The sequence below is a fragment of the Malaclemys terrapin genome, chromosome 3 (genome assembly GCF_027887155.1).
Source record: "Malaclemys terrapin pileata isolate rMalTer1 chromosome 3, rMalTer1.hap1, whole genome shotgun sequence".
NCBI classification, from domain to species: Eukaryota; Metazoa; Chordata; order Testudines; family Emydidae; genus Malaclemys; species Malaclemys terrapin.
Window position 1 is genome coordinate 128,933,893 of NC_071507.1, and position 15,961 is coordinate 128,949,853.

Here is a 15,961-nt window from a genome sequence, read left to right on the forward strand (position 1 = left end):
AATTCCTCCCAAAGGTGGTAACACAGTTTCACATGGGACAGGACATTTGCCTACCGGTGTTTTTTCCTAAACCCCATACGGACCCTCACCACCGCAGCCTACATACCCTGGATGTCCGCAGGGCGTTGGCTTTTTACCTGGAACGGACCAGGCCGTTCCGCAGATCGCCTCAGCTGTTTGTTGCTATTGCGGAACGTATGAAAGGCTTGCCTATCTCGTCACAGTGCTTGTCGGCATGGATTGTGCATTGTATACGCACTTGTTACGAGCTCGCCAATGTTCCGGCCCCGGAGATCCGGGCCCACTCGACTAGAGCCCAAGCGTCCTCAACGGCCTTCTTGGCGCAGGTCCCTATCCAGGAGATCTGTAAGGCAGCCACCTGGTCGTCGGTGCATACGTTCACAGCCCACTACGCGATCCATCATCAGACCAGAGAGGACGCGATGGTCGGTCGGGCCGTGCTACAGTCAGTTGTATCTTGACTCCTACCCACCTCCAATGGTAAGCTTGGGAATCACCTAATGTGTAATGGACGTGAACAATCACTCGAAGAAGAAAGAACGGTTACTTACCTTCTGTAACTGTTGTTCTTCGAGATGTGTTGTTCACGTCCATTACACTTCCCACCCTCCTTCCCCTCTGTCGGAGTCTCCGGCAAGAAGGAACCGGAGTGGTCGGGTCGGCAGGGATATATATACCCTGGAGCGGGGCGCCGCTCTGGCGGGAAGGGGGGCCCGCCGGCCCGACGGGAGCCGCTAAGGGAAAAAGTTTCCAACGTCCGTGCACGCAGCGCGCGTACACCTAATGTGTAATGGACGTGAACAACACATCTCGAAGAACAACAGTTACAGAAGGGAAGTAACCGTTCTTTCCTCTGTGCCAAAGGAACCATGAGTGCTTGTAACAATCTTGAGACATAGCTCTGAATAAAAGAAAACAACACTAGATTGCAGCTGATTAAACCAGAATCCTTCATTCCTAAAGAGCAAGCTATTGTAGTGAAGAAAGACCAGCCTGCCATTATATCATACTGCTTTAATCCTTCCAAGATTTGGTTTGGAAAGACACAATTATAGCAGACGGCACTTAATAATTTATTGCCATGAAAGCCTTAGAGTCAAGTGAATTTGATTTTATTTGTTACAAAGATGACACGGTAATAGAACGCCTCCTACAAAAGCTATGACTATAAGAATTCAAAGGTTAAATGAGTATTTGCTGCTTAGAAAGACAAGGTGAGTGAGGCACTATCTTTTATTGGGCCAACTTCTGTTGGTGAGAGAAATGAGCTTTTGAGCCACACAGAGCTCTTCTTCCAGTCTGGGAAAGGTACTCCCAGTGCCACAGCAGATGGTTTAGCATAAGTAGTTAGCACATATTGTAAGGGACCATTCAAGGTAAGGTGGCCTGTTAACACCTCTGCAGCCATAGAACATAAAGAGGGGTTTAATGGGTTACAGATTGTTGTAATAAGCCATAAATCCAGTGTCTCTGTTCAGTCTGATTTTTAGTGTCTAGAAGAGTAATGAATTTAAGTTTCCAGGCTTGTCTTTTGAGAGTGTTGTGCAGGTTTTCTTTGAGGATGAGGGTTGATAGGTCAGATGTAGTGTGACTGCTTAGTGAAAAGTAATAGGTGATAGGGTGTTTTGTCTTTTTTTCATTTTCCTGCGTTAGTTCATTCAAGAGCCTAGGCATTGCCTAGATTCACCCACATCGTTGTTATCGGGGCATTTAGTGCACTGGATGAGGTACACCACATGTTGTGGTAGGCAAGTGTAGGATCCATGGAGCTTGAAAGGTGTGTTGGGGGGGGGGGGAGAGTTGATCATTGTAGCAGTGGAGATATGTGGTTTTGCATCTGTTGTTCTGTCAGGGTGCCACTTTGAGTTGGTTTGTCCAGACTCCTGGTTTGTGGGGAGCTTGCTTCTGATAATGAGCTTTCAGAGGTTGTGGGGGGTCTGCTTGTCCAATTGGTTGTATATAATAGTGATTATGTACCCAGATATAATTAACAGTATTGGAAATCACAAACATTTTAGCAACTATTACTCAAAGTCACAAATGTTTTTCTTGCTTAGAATGGAATATGGAAATCTGTAACTCAAAATTCTGCTACATTTCCATGATCTACTTGTTAGCCATATCTTCTCCTTTTCTGGATATGAACATAGTCTGAATTTCATAAAACAACCACCACATTATAATGGAAGTAGATTTTGTGAGTCAGGATTAATAAATATGAAACTCTGCCAGTGTTCTCGAGTGGCAAAAAATTTCCACAGAATATAAGGTAATATGTCCTACTGCATTTGTAGTGCAGCTAAAGCCTAACTAACAAAAAAAATACACATACCAAGAGATGAGTGAATTTAATTTAATTTGGCTTGACTGACCCAGTCCTCCCAGGTACAGTTGGCCGTGGGCTTTAACTTGTGTTTGAGAACCAGTTCTGCATTACGAGTTCCATAAAACTTTGAAAAAACAAATGTATTCCGATAATATGGGGTTGTAAATATGACAGATGTTTAAAAGCACAGAGCGTAAAGAATTATTCATTTGCATTCTTATTTTGAGTCAGTCTCTCCCAAACAGTGAGCACTGTCAAGGTTTACTTAATTCTCAGTAGACACTTCACACAAAGTAAAGATAAATTTAGAACTCTAATCAGTGAACGAAGGGGAAAAAAACAAATGCCAACCATTTTAAAATGAAAATAGTTAAGTAAGGGCCCCAGGACATCTGCATTTGCTATGAGATTCATTTCCACCCATGCTCCCCCAACTGGAAAGCATTTGTGTTGTATTACATTTAATTCTCAGAGAGTATAAACCTTGACAAATATTTGTGAATTAATATTAAAATGCAAGTTTAAAAGATAACAAAGGCAGTATTAAGTGTGCAGAGGTCATTCATCAGAGGGATCTCGGAACAATGTGAGATCTTACATACCACAGACAGGGCCGGCGCAACCCATTAGGCAACCTAGGCAGTTGCCTAGGGCGCTGCAATTTGGGGGGCGGCGACCGCGGCGATATTTCTACGGCGGGACCTTCTGCTGCCTCTGTGGGGGGGACGGCATTTTGGGGTGGGACCTTCCGCCGCCCTAGGGCAGCGGAAAACTGGCGGCGCTCCTGACCACAGAGCTTGTTTAAGCACAGCAAGGTGAGTTCAGTATGAAGTTTAGATTATCTCCCTCAGGATGGCTGGTAACTGGACCCATGAGGTCCCACCTCTTCCCTCAAGGCTCCACCCCTACACTGCCTCTCCCCCCAAGGCCATACATCCTTCAGTTTGGTGTCTTCTATATTTGGGGGGGAAAGGAATTAATGTTCCCTTGCTACCAGTGTGGCCACCTCCAAAAGTATTTTTTTTAGTGCCTATATTCAAATATATTGTGATAGCTCCCAAAGGCCCTATGTAGGATCATGACCCCATTATGATGGGTAATGTAAGAACAGATAGGAAGACAGAATATGCCATTGAAGCAGGTTATGCTAGATTTTTACTGCTGGGGACTGACAATGGTATAGTGAGACATGGGGGAAAGATAAAAATACGAATTTTCACTGGTTGACATTATTTTTTTCTTCTCTAGACCCTACATATCACTAGTTTTCCCCCCTGAATGCTTGACTGCAGGAGTTTCACGCTATCCTTTTGACAAAGTATTGTTCATTTTCCTAGGGCGATATTCTTGATTTTTGTCAAAATCCTGTTGAATTTAGCTGTGCTCATAGGGCCTCCCTGCACCTGTCATACAAGGGATTGTTGGAGGAAAGAGTCACACTGCCTAGGCATTTGGCATTTCTCCAGCAGCAGAGAAAAGGAGATTAGACAATAAAGCCACAGAATGTATTTCAACCCTTAGTCCGGAGCACAAGTTGTGAAATGGCTTCACTTCCCCTCTGGAATGTGCAGAGGAGGATTCCTCCCTTTTGGACCTCGCCTGGGGCCCAGTTATTGGCCCCTAAGCAAAGGCTGTAAGAAGCCGATTTTAGTAAGCTTCCAATGTAGTTATACATTGCAACTCAAAAGAGAGAGTAGAGTTACTTTAAAAACATTTCCATAGGGCTCCATGTTTTATTAGTTGCCAGTGATACTGAATCAGATGTGCTTGTTTACAGGTGAAACAATGGTGGTTGTTTGGTTGTTTTGTTTCTCCCTCCTCCCCTTTACTGATCGCCTTGCAGAAATTCACCATGCACTGAGAGAGAAAAGCAAGATTCATTCCATCATGTGCATCTTCACTATGAATAATGGGAGATTAGGCCCTCAGTTACATCTATGTGATACTGCTGGCTTCAGGTGTAGGGTTGCCACCCATCTGTGTTTTAAACCGGGCAGTCCATTTTTTGGCTTCTGTGTCCGGGTACCATTTAGGATTGCCAGGTGCCAGGTTTTCGATGGGAAAGTCCAGGCATTTAGGGAACCTGGCAACCCTAAATGGCACCCAAACCAAAAGTCAGGCTACTGCAGGGTCATTGGAGGTGCCAGGTCATTAACCTGCACCAGTCCCGGCTCAGCCAGGGCCACCTCCTACCTGCAGATAGGCTCCTTGAGATGATCCAGCAAGCAATGGGGGAAGGTGGGGAGAGGAGTGACTGATGGGGGTGGAGCCTTAGGGGAAGAGGTGGAGCCTTGGGGGAAGAGGTGGAGAAGGGGTGGGACCTTGGGGGAAGAAGCAGAGAAAGGGCAGGGCCTTCGGGAGGAGGTGGCGAAGGGGCAGGGCCTCAGGGGTCGGGTTACAAGCCATTAGAAAGTTGGCAATTCTATTCAGGTGTAACTGATTGAAACTAAGTAAAGAATTATTTTGGTAATGCACAAACTAGAATAGAGCCTTCTGTTCATTCAGTCATAGATCGATATATTGGCTTTGCAGGGGTACCAAGAATAAAGAGCAGTCATTTAAAGTGAATAGATAGGACTCTGAGTTTGGAGTTAGCTGTAATGATTTCTAAATTTATATCTTGACCTGGGATTGTGGTGTTTGTTGTATGCATATATTGAGTTAATTCAATAGCAGGGCAGTCAGGAAATGACCCCAGAAAGGCAAAGGGGGTTCCTGATATACCGTTCACAGCAAACACTTGAGACTGTGCAAGAGCTGTTCACATTGGTGCTCTGGTTTGACCCCTTGCTAGGCTTGCCAACCATGTCTCCCTCGGAGTTACTCAGTCTTCGGGGGAAGGAGGAGTTCAAAGCATCCTGGAATGGTTAAGAGTGAGACATAGACAAATTTTGGGGGAGACCATCTCCCCAAAGGTTAGGGGTCTGGAGCAAGACTTAAGCTGTGGGATAAGACAGGCCTTTTGCTGTTTTAAAAAGCCTTATTCTCTTATGTATGCTTAGTTCCTATCGTTAGATAAACAATACTTTTGTTTTAAGAAGGCTGTTTTGAGTCATTGTAATCTACTGGTTGCAGATTCCTGAAGGTAAGGACCAGACTCACACAGAGTTGCTGGGCAAACACAGTCAGCACACAAGATACTGTAGCCCAGCACCTGGTCTAAAAGTGGAAGAATTGCATGGTTCCACCTCAAAGAGAGGTAAAAGTCATGGGGCCTGATACCTGTGGGGCTGCAATCTGGAAAACTAGAGAGGGGACAGAGGTGCAGCAAGTCTAGGGTAGGGCAAACTACAGCCTGCAGGCCAGATCTGGCCCGCCAGCCATTTTAATCCAGCCCTCGAGCTCCCGTTGGGGAGTGGGGTCTGGGGCTTGCCCCGCTTCAGCAGGGGAGCAGGGTCTGGGGCTGCTCCACACGGCTCCCAGAAGCAGCGGCATGTCTCCCCTCCAGCTCCTACGTGTAGGGGCAGCCGGGGGCTCTGCACACTGCCCCTGGCCCAAGCGCCATCCCTGCAGCTCCCATTGGCTGGGAACCATGGCCAATGGGAGCTACAGGGGCAGCACCTACGGACAGGGCAGCATGCAGCTCAGCCACCTGGCCACCCGTCCACGTAGGAGCCGGAGGGTGGACGTGCCGTTGCTTCTGGGAGCCTGCCTGGAGCCTGCACCCCTGAGCTACCCTGCCCCTGCACCCTAACCCTCTGCCCCAGGCCCAATCCCCCTCCCGCCCTCTGAACTCCTCGATCCCAGCCCAGAGCACTCTCCTTCACCCCAAACCCCTCATTCCCAGCCCCACCCCAGAACCCGCACCCCCAGCCGGAGCCCTCAACCCACACATCCCCTGCCCCAGCCTGGAGCTTCCTCCCACATCCTGAATACCCCACCCGAGAGCCAGCATCCCCAGCCAGAGCCCTCACCCCCTCTCACACCCCAACCCCAATTTCATGAGCATTCATGGCCCGCCATACAATTTCTATACCCAGATGTGGCTTTCAGGCCAAAAGTTTGCCCACCCCTGAGCTACCCTATAACTCTGACAGACTCTGAATAGCAATATTGAATGGGTCTATTGAGTAAAAAGGTGTTATTTTTACGTAGTAATTTAAGACTTAGGACTCAAAGATGAGTTTTATGTTCCTGGCTGTCACAGACTTAAGTGACCTTAAGCAACTCGGTTAACCGCTTTGTGCCTCAATTTCCCCTCTCCAAAATGAGAATAGCAACACTTCCCTACCTCACAAGGTCTTGTAAGCCTTAATTCAGTATTTTAAAGTACTTTTATTCCCTCATGTAGAAGGTTATATACAAGTGCAAAATGTTATTTATCTTATCACTTTTTTTCTCAGTTTTAAGCTTCAGATTTGGAGCCTGCTAACATTATAAATACCTAAGCCTTGCCCTGTAGGCATCTTTTTTATGGCAAAGTTTGGTAATAAAATAACCTTTCTGTCATTATTTTGCTGTTGGTATAACACAGATTTCTAATTGCATTTTTTATTTAAATTCACTATAAAGCACCCTTCCAAACCTCTGGGCATTGCCCAATCAATATAAAACTTAAGTGCAATGTGTCAAAAAGTTTGTACATTCTTGCAGAGCTTACTTGTTCAATGCTTTTAAGTATATAGTGCATTGCAATGGAGAGACAAGATCTGAAAACTAAAAACTCTATAATCAAATATATTCCAATAAAAGTAAGATTATAGCAAAACTAGGTCAGAACAAAATCAAACTTTGGAATCAGGGTCACAAAATTGTTGATCCTGATGAGAAGGGATTGTTATCTCTGTGAGTAATAACTATATGTTTATTCCAACTATCAGGAGACTTATGCATTCCATTACTTTCATGTTGTCTTTAAAAATATCCATGACTTTTTACGCTGGAGAGTTTTGCATGCAAATTGAAAGTGGATGAGTGAATGGATGCATGAATATTCTTGAGGAACAGTTGCACAAACTTTGTTTAGAGCCTTAAGAAAATACACTGTGAATTGCACAGAAGGCTAGTTGGGAGCAGGGAATTGGCAGCTACCCAAAGGACCAGATTGGTGAGCTTGTATAGAAACCATTTAGTAGTTGGGGGTGTGGATTATCCCCAGAGTTTCCTAGCAACAACTCTGAGCTGCCTTTGAGATGCTCACACAACCAGAGCATGCTCAGGCCAAGAGACAGTCCATGAGCCTCAGACAGGAGATGTTCTAGTCCAGAAGCACATCTTTGACTGAAATCTTTGTCTGACTTTTCATGACCAGGGCTACCACAGGTCCGTCATGGCTTTTTTCTCAAAAGATACCATGGCAAACCCGCACCAGTCATGATTGAGCAAGGTATAGCCCTGGGTTTCTTGAGAGGCTTAGTTCCCCAATGTTTGCAGCTTCAGAACAACTTTGCACTTTTTTCCTCTCTCACATATAGGGTGACCAGATGTCCCGATTTTATAGGGACAGTCCTGATTTTTGGGTCTTTTTCTTATTTTTTCACACTTGCTGTCTGGTCACCCTACTCATGCATGTATGGCAATATGGGTTGTCTGAGAGGAGGTGTACAATCTTAGCCTTGTTGAAGCCAGTGGGAGTTTTGCAACTGACCTTAAATGTGTTGGGATCTTATTTTAGGGTGTCCTTTGCCTCCTTTTTATGTGTTTGTTAGATAGGGCCACTTATAATATAAATCTACAATTGAGTAATGCTTTATTCTGTAAACTGTTAATATTGTCTTTGCAGGTCTTCCTACACATAAATAACTCTAGGTTTATTGTAGTGGGGGGAAAGTGCTATTTTCTATGAGTTCTACAAACGTGACTGTGACTCTGAAACGTGGACTAACTCACATGGCAGAAGAAAGGAAAATTGCACATTAGCAGCTGTCTTTCAACTCAAGCTTTGAAGCTCCATCGAAATGTTCCCCTTATTAATGGGGTTGACGCATGTGCTTGCTCAGGAAGTGAGTTTGATGTTTCCTCTTAGGAATTATTTGCACATGGATCTTGTCTTCATTTTGGTTCTCTTTTCTCCTCCATCAGTGTTTCAGCATAAGAATGTCAATATGCATCTGTACAGTTGGATTGCTTGACATGATGTGTCTAGCACTGAAAAAATAAAGGGTCAGCACTAATTTCAGTACCTTAAGTTTTCAGGATGGATTTTTGACATGAAGGAATTCAACATACTGCACCTAAAACCATATTAAAATTATTAGGAGGGAAATTTTGTTGATGGAACAGAGACACATCCTTGACCCCAGTGAAATCCATTGTACTAAAGGGACTTTTTTTTTAAATATTAACACATATTTATAAAAATATGGTCTGGACAATCTCTCCTAAACTGGAACTGTTGACACATTTCTGAGCTCCCAGGCATTATTCATGACTAAAATTTTACTCTAAGCCTCTCTCCAAAGCCTAGAAAAAAACAGCTCAGTGCTGAAAACCCCTTGTAGATTGGTTTTAACAAAATCCACACAAACCCCAATGTACAAGCAGTGTGTAGAGTTGCAACACAGCTCCTCTGTGCTCTCTCTGTAGTGGCTTTGAGTCACTATCTCTGCAGAATTTAATATTGTGTAGCCATTCTTACAGCTCACCTCCAGTAGTCCCCTCACCTTGTGTAACCATTCCCACCCCCAAAGTGGGCCGGGGGGCCTTGAAAACACAACTTGGCACTTCGCGAGAATTTCATCCAAGGAAAACAGCATTCAGTATCATAACAGCAAATTCAGTTCTTTAACCATTTGCACCAGCGTTATAAAATGTGGTTTGTATGGGTTTGTTTAAGAAGTCCATAACGGGCATCATCTTTTTCTTTTAGCTGTAACATATACAGTAGTTTGTGTGAATGTTAATAAATATGTGCCAGAGAATATTATGATGGCTACATATTGGTTAAAAAGGAAACTTTCTGGATATACAGTCTAGACTCTAGAAGTTTCCTTGAGGTGGAAAGAAACCAGTTAAAGCATTCTGGATATGTGCTTGGAGTGTCAGCAAAGGAGGTGAGGTTGTGGGCTTGACTACAAAGTACAATAGTGTCTTGTGTCTCCGATTCTCAAAACAGAGATTAGGGTACAGAGAAATTCAGTTCATGGTTTTATATAGAGAAATGGTTATTATTAACAATTTCAGCATTATTTTAGTTTGATAATTTAGCACTTTACTTAGATGTAGGTTCTTTACTGTTCTTTTAAGTCTGGTTCAATTTTTTTCTCTTTCTGTACCTGTATAGCCCATACTAGTATTTATTTTCTGAAAATATATTATGGGGGAGACTTTCAAAAGTGCCCTATGCATTTATGAGTATAAGTCCAATTGACTTTCCATGGGACTTATGCTCCTCAGGCACTTTTGAAAATACTCTTTCCCTCCCCCCTCATCTTGTCATCTGTTTTCTCCACCTTGTGGAGATTATTTATAACCACATAATGTACTAAAGGGATGAATAAGAGGTAATATCACCACCTTCAAAGCATGCTCCATAGTATTTGTAAGAGGTATCAGTGGAAATTAGATGCCTTTGCCCTGAAAAATTGAAATAGAATGTCAGGTTTGGAAGGGACCTCAGGAGGTCATCTAGTCCAACTCCCTACTCAAAGCAGGACCAATCCCCAGACAGATTTTTTCCCCCCAGATCCCTAAATGGCCCCCTCAAGGATTGAACTCACAACCCTGGGTTTAGCAGGCCAATGCTCAAGCCACTGAGCTATCTTTTCCCCCTCCCCCCCCTTAAAAGGGAAATTTGGTGGACGTGAAAATATCTAATTAATTTTAACCTGTATTGAAAAGATCCATCAAATTACATTGTGTAGCCAACTAATCAGTGAGGAATCAGTGATTGTCACAACTGTATTTTAAAATGGAGAACTTTTGCTTGATATTTTTGATGGGGAGTGAGTATTTTCACAAAGAAAAGACTAAATAAATATTTTTGCATGCATGTTATGGGTTGTACCCAATTCTGAGATTAATCTGTGTAGCTCTTTATATATCATCTTATACAGCTTTAAGATGCAGAACATTTTTAATATAAAATTTGAGAATTTTCTAGTTATAGAAGTACATGGTCTACTGGGAACACAAATTGCACTTCCGCAGCCCATATTTGTATTGCCTGACAATTATTTGTGTTGCCAGAAGTAGAATATTGCCATTATTGCATTTATGCTTTTTTCTTGTTCATATTTTTATTAATAAACCAAAGTTCTAAAATGAACTAAAACCAACTTGAACTTTGGCATCTTGCAGATTCTACAGTTTGAATAAAACTGCCTATTGTACGTAGGAACCATATAAAAAGAGGCTATGTAATAATAATGTCGAATTTCTTATTTTAGTTAGAGCTAGGTATGATGTTATAACTTGAAATGCATAATAAGATGTAAGAAATTAAAATGTAAATCTATATTTCTTTATCCGTCCTCACGTATAAGATTTATTCCACACCATAGCAACTACTATTTTATAAAGGGTGCCATACTTATCTATTACAGTATCTTGTTATACCAGGTCATGGCTCCATGATTAAAATTCCAGTTAGTATTCCAGTATAAAGTGTCTGGGTTTGGGTTTGGCCTGAAAGTTGCCAGGTTTACGTTAAAAGAACAGGAGAATTTTTTCCCCAAAAATCTGAAGAAAATGGGTCAATCGCTTGAGTTGCATATGTAATGTTTAAAATAACATAACTAAAAATTTTAAACTAGTGTCAAATTTTCATTGGCCCTTCAGGAAAGAGGGTGAGGGGAAGGTGATGACTCTGTATGGTCATTAGGATTCAAAGGTGAGCAGAAGCCAGGGTGTCACAATGGTGGAAGGACAGATCTGACCTATATAAGGAAAAGAAACAGTTAAAGAAGTTAAGGCTTTATGGACAAATTAGTTTTGATCTACAATTCTGAGAGTTTGTTATCCTTATCTAAAATTATGATGACGAGGAAGAACATAACATATCCTGGAACTTTTGTTCTGAAAATTGGATGTGCAAACATGTTTTTAGTCTGTGTTCAGCTTTGCTCTAGTTGGTTTAAAAAGACGGTTGGGGAAACCCTGAATTCCCATAAAGAGTTTAAAACCGAGGGCAACCTGTAAGATGGGTCTTTGTCATATTTTGGTCAGTTTTGTTTTGCTTGCTTTGTTTCTGTGTTGATTTTCTTTGTTTTCTATTTCTAGTTATACAGTAGAATCTGAATTACAAACACCTTGGGAATGGAGGTTGTCCATAACTATGAAATGTTCGTAACTCTGAACAAAAAGTTATGGCTGTTCTTTCAAAAGTTTACAACTGAACATTGACTTAATACAACTTTGAAACTATAATATGCAGAAGAAAAATGCTGCTTTCCCTTTTTTTACTAGTTTACGTTTAACACAGTATTGTATTGTATTTGCGTTTGTTTTTTTGTGTCTGCTGCTGTCTGATTGCGTACTTCCAGTTCCAAATGTGGTGTGTGGTTGACTGGTCAGTTCGTAACTCTTAACTCTGAGGTTCTACTGTAGGTGCAAAAACTATTGGTCATGATGTTACTTAGTGTAACAACATACCCTTAGGCAATCCTAGGTCTAGTCTTTGCTCATTTAATGGCATCTGCAGTTTCTTGCAACCAGGAGCCAGGAGAAAACTTTGTCCAACAGTTGGACCTTGGCTGTGATCCAGCCCTCCAACCTGATCCAAATGGACCACGTTCTCTTCCTGCCAGGGAAAGAAGCCACAGTTTTGGCCCGAAGAAGACAAGAATTGTTACCCACTTATCACCTGGCAAGAGAAAGGAGAACTTATTTTATATTTTCCCCTAATCTCCTTTCTTATCCTTTACCTCTGTATCCATTTTGTCAAAATTTGGTTGAGGAAGTTGACTTGGCAAAGGAACAACTGTGAGTAAGTGAAAATGTTTGTTAGTTGCCAGCTAAGTAACCCTTTTCCTAAATGACAGAAATACTTAGCGAGAAGCAGTTTTCTATAAGCTGAATTTTTCCCTTATGTGTAAGTTAATAAAGAAAGGCTTATTATGTGGTTAATAGGGATCTAAAGCCTATGGCATGAGAGAAACCCCAGGCATTTTAGGACATACTAAGAATGGTGTGCACCAAGCAACATCTAATCTGTAAGTTAAGGCAGAGCATCCAAGTACCCAGGTGAATGCCACATGATAATATGCGATGTGAAAACTGGCACCATAAAGAGCTCATAAGCTTCCCAGGATAGGGCGTGGTAGGGTAGAATCAGGTACCTTAGGGATAGAGCTGGTCAAAGATTTTTCCGACAGACCAGTTTTCTGTCAGAAAATGCTGATTCAATTAAATCAAATCATTCTGCAGGCTTACCAGCCCAGAAATGTTAGAAAATTCCATTTAGGTTCTTCTGAAACTGAATGTTTCAAAATTTCCATCCTGTGGAAAATTTTGCATTTCTGATTTTGTTCCAATTTAGAGTGAAAATTCTTTCAGAAATGCAAAATTTTCCGTGAGATGAAAATTCGGTTCCTGCCCAGCTGTCTTCCCTATCTGGGAAGTCCTAAACTCTGTACTGGCCTTATATTAGATTAAAAGAAACGACACACACATGCTTGCTCGGAAATTAGCTTTTATATTCTGATGATATCTAGAGGCCTCAACCAGGTTGGTACTCGTGATATGCACTGTACAACCATGATAAATGACAGTCCTTGCCTCTGAGAAGTTACAATCTGAAAGCCAGTACATATAAGCAGTCTGTGTATGTCCCCATAAGAGGTGAATGAACTGCAGTGTGGTGTGTTAGTTACGTATTGCAGTTCAGTGAGGATTTGTGAAGGTTTGTAGCTCAGGTTGGAAATGTAGGTGATGTATGCTGGATAGTTGTAAGAGGATTTCTGGTTCATGATTAGACTCATTGGAAGGGGCAGAGTTAACGTTGTTGTTTTTTTTCAATCTGCAATGTAATATTTTACACTTGTACATTTTAAGAGATTATATGAAGTGTGAAGGTGTGTGAATATTTATATTTCTTTGTGTCTAAATGCTTAAGTTTTTTTCTTTTTCCAACAACATTGCTTGGTATATTTTAACTAATATCAAAGTAACAGCATTAACTAAAAATTAGCTCTTGTCCTTTAATCTGTATACTTCAAAATAGCTTCTCTTCATACTTAAAGGCTTAGTACTTTTCAATATTAAGTATTAATCATCTGAAAAAGAAGTATATAATCTTTGTCTTAACTTCATAACTTTAGTGTTCTCAGAACACTAGCTTGGGACTCCATGGATTCCATTAGGCATCCTTAATCACATTGGAGTAGTTCTTATTCATAAGAATAGTCTACTGAATCCTTTAAAAGGTACAAAAATGGCAATGTACTGTACACGGCTGTTCGCCTTATCATTCTCATAAATTTTGTGCACAAAAGCTATGGTTTAGTTTTCAGTCTCGTATGCTTCCATAGATAATTTCCCTGATATCTTTTTGACAGAAAGATTACCCTTTCATGAAGAAAAAATTGTAGATTTTGTCAATATAGCTTTGAAACACTGGACATACAATAGCAACATGAACCATTAAACACTGATATAGAAAAATCTTTTAGTTTGTGTACATTAATTGCATGGGGTTTGAAAAAGTATTTGTTAGAATGTAAGTCTTATGAATATTACAGCTCTTTCCTGGCATCTTGTCTTTCATATTTATATATAACTTTTGCTGATATTTTGAAGAACTGTTTATTTTCACAGCTGCAAGGAAACTTTGAAGCTTACAGAATTTTAATCAGATATATGCCATAAGAGGTTTTGTGTGTGTGTGTGTTTAAAGCAATTTTTAAGGTTAGTTATATTTAATTATTTCATTCCCACAGTAGTTTCAGGATTTTGTTTCACTTTACTTTTTTTTTCTTTTACCCCTTTTACAGAATGGGTTGCTTGTGTTAGGTCCAACTTCCTGGTTTTGTGTTACCTGCATGATGTGAAGAATGTTCTACAACTTCATGATCTAGCCACTGGCACACATCTCAAGACTTTTCCTTTGGAAGTCGGCAGCATTGTGGGTTATAGTGGCCGAAAAAAGGACACACAAATATTTTATCAGTTTATGTCCTTTTTATCTCCAGGTAAGGTTGTTTATTTCCTCAGGTGTTACCCCTTTTACAGGGGACCTGCCCAATGGATCTTTAATTTAGGAGGTACTGTACACATAATGAGATTGAATTTCGGTATGATCTTTAGAGACATAGAAAAAGGTGCTTTCCCCTAAATAGTGTGTAGTTGTTTGGACTGTGCATTTAAAATATATTAATGGAGAAGACTCTTGGATCTCATGGATCTACAGTGAGTTAATACGTTGGAGATCTGGGTTCAGAAATGACTGAATATTACAAAGAGTTCTATGGAAGATTGCAACTTCTTGCTCATTCTGTCCTCCTAAAGAAGGAAATTGATGTTGCTTTCATAGCACCGATTAGAGGCTGTACGAATGTGCTTTGAGCAGAGCTGCATGATCATGTAAAAGTGGGCCAGATAATACCTTTTGACCAGCCCACAGATACTTAATAAACTGTCTCTGAAAATTAGGTCATTAGTGCAGCCCAGAAAATGAACAGTTTGATGCTAAAACAAGGGTGTGCTTTCCCATCATATATAGAAGAGCAAGCTTCTACTTTGTATGGTCCATGACGTGCTACTGACCCAAACTTCTTTCTTCTGAATAACAAAATATCAAGTAGTTGCATCTGGAGAAATGGTTAAAATTCATAATTTTGCATTTATCCCAGTTTCTGCTCTGCAGTTCCTGTTGAAGTAATACATTGGCGCACTCAGTGGCATTCTGATTTTCTCTCACTAGTGGCAGTTTACAGTTGGCCACACAGAACTTATTCCAAAAACAGTTTGTGTGTGACAGGCCCTACACTCCACTGTGCTACGGAGACCCTCCAGTCACTGTCTAGAGTCCTGGCTTTCAGAGGTATTGAGAACACATAACTCTCATTGACTGAAAAGAGAGCTATGGGTGCTCAGTAAACCAGGCCCTATGCAAACAAATTAATTTAACAGTGTCCACGGAGTGATAAACACATCATGCAGCCACACACATTCTGTTGTTACTGAGTTTTCTTGATTACCCAAAAGTCAAGCAGAAGTTAATCCCTGGATTAGTAAAATAGGTGGAAGGGGGAGAACCAAGGTCCCTAGAAAAATACTGATGCATTCTAAAGGCAAACATACTGGCTAAAAACTGATCATGGAGGTCTTAGTTTCCAAACTTAAACTATATTTTTTCTGTAAGTGGTCCTTGCTATAGATGCCAAATTTTAACCATGAAGTATAACTTTCACACAGACAATTCATGTGCTGCAATAGAAGATAATGTGCATGCAGTTGTTTGGGAGGGAGTGGTGTTCATTAGCCTGGGAGGAAGTCATGCACTGGCGTTTTAATTTAAAAAAAAACCCCGAAATATCTGTGACGGAACATGGCTTGTTTGGATGGGATTACTGTCAAAGTGGACTTAACCGACTCCTAATACCCTGAAAAGTACCCTTTTCATTTTGTCATCCAAACTCTCCCTACATTTTACACTAGAGTAAGAAAATTAATCTACAAAACATAAAATATTTTCTTAAAATAAGTTTTTTTTTTTTTTTTTTCTCAGTTTCAAGC

General features: G+C 41.2%; 1 protein-coding gene across 2 annotated transcripts in view; it reads left to right on the forward strand.

Moving 5' to 3' along the window:
• Window positions 1–15,961, forward strand: part of PREP (prolyl endopeptidase) — a 172,450-nt gene that overhangs the window by 101,148 nt on the left and 55,341 nt on the right. For both annotated transcript variants that reach the window (XM_054023548.1, XM_054023550.1), the window contains one exon: window positions 14,218–14,415. In XM_054023548.1, the coding sequence (XP_053879523.1) occupies window positions 14,218–14,415 (198 nt within the window). The remainder of the gene's footprint in view (window positions 1–14,217; window positions 14,416–15,961) is intronic.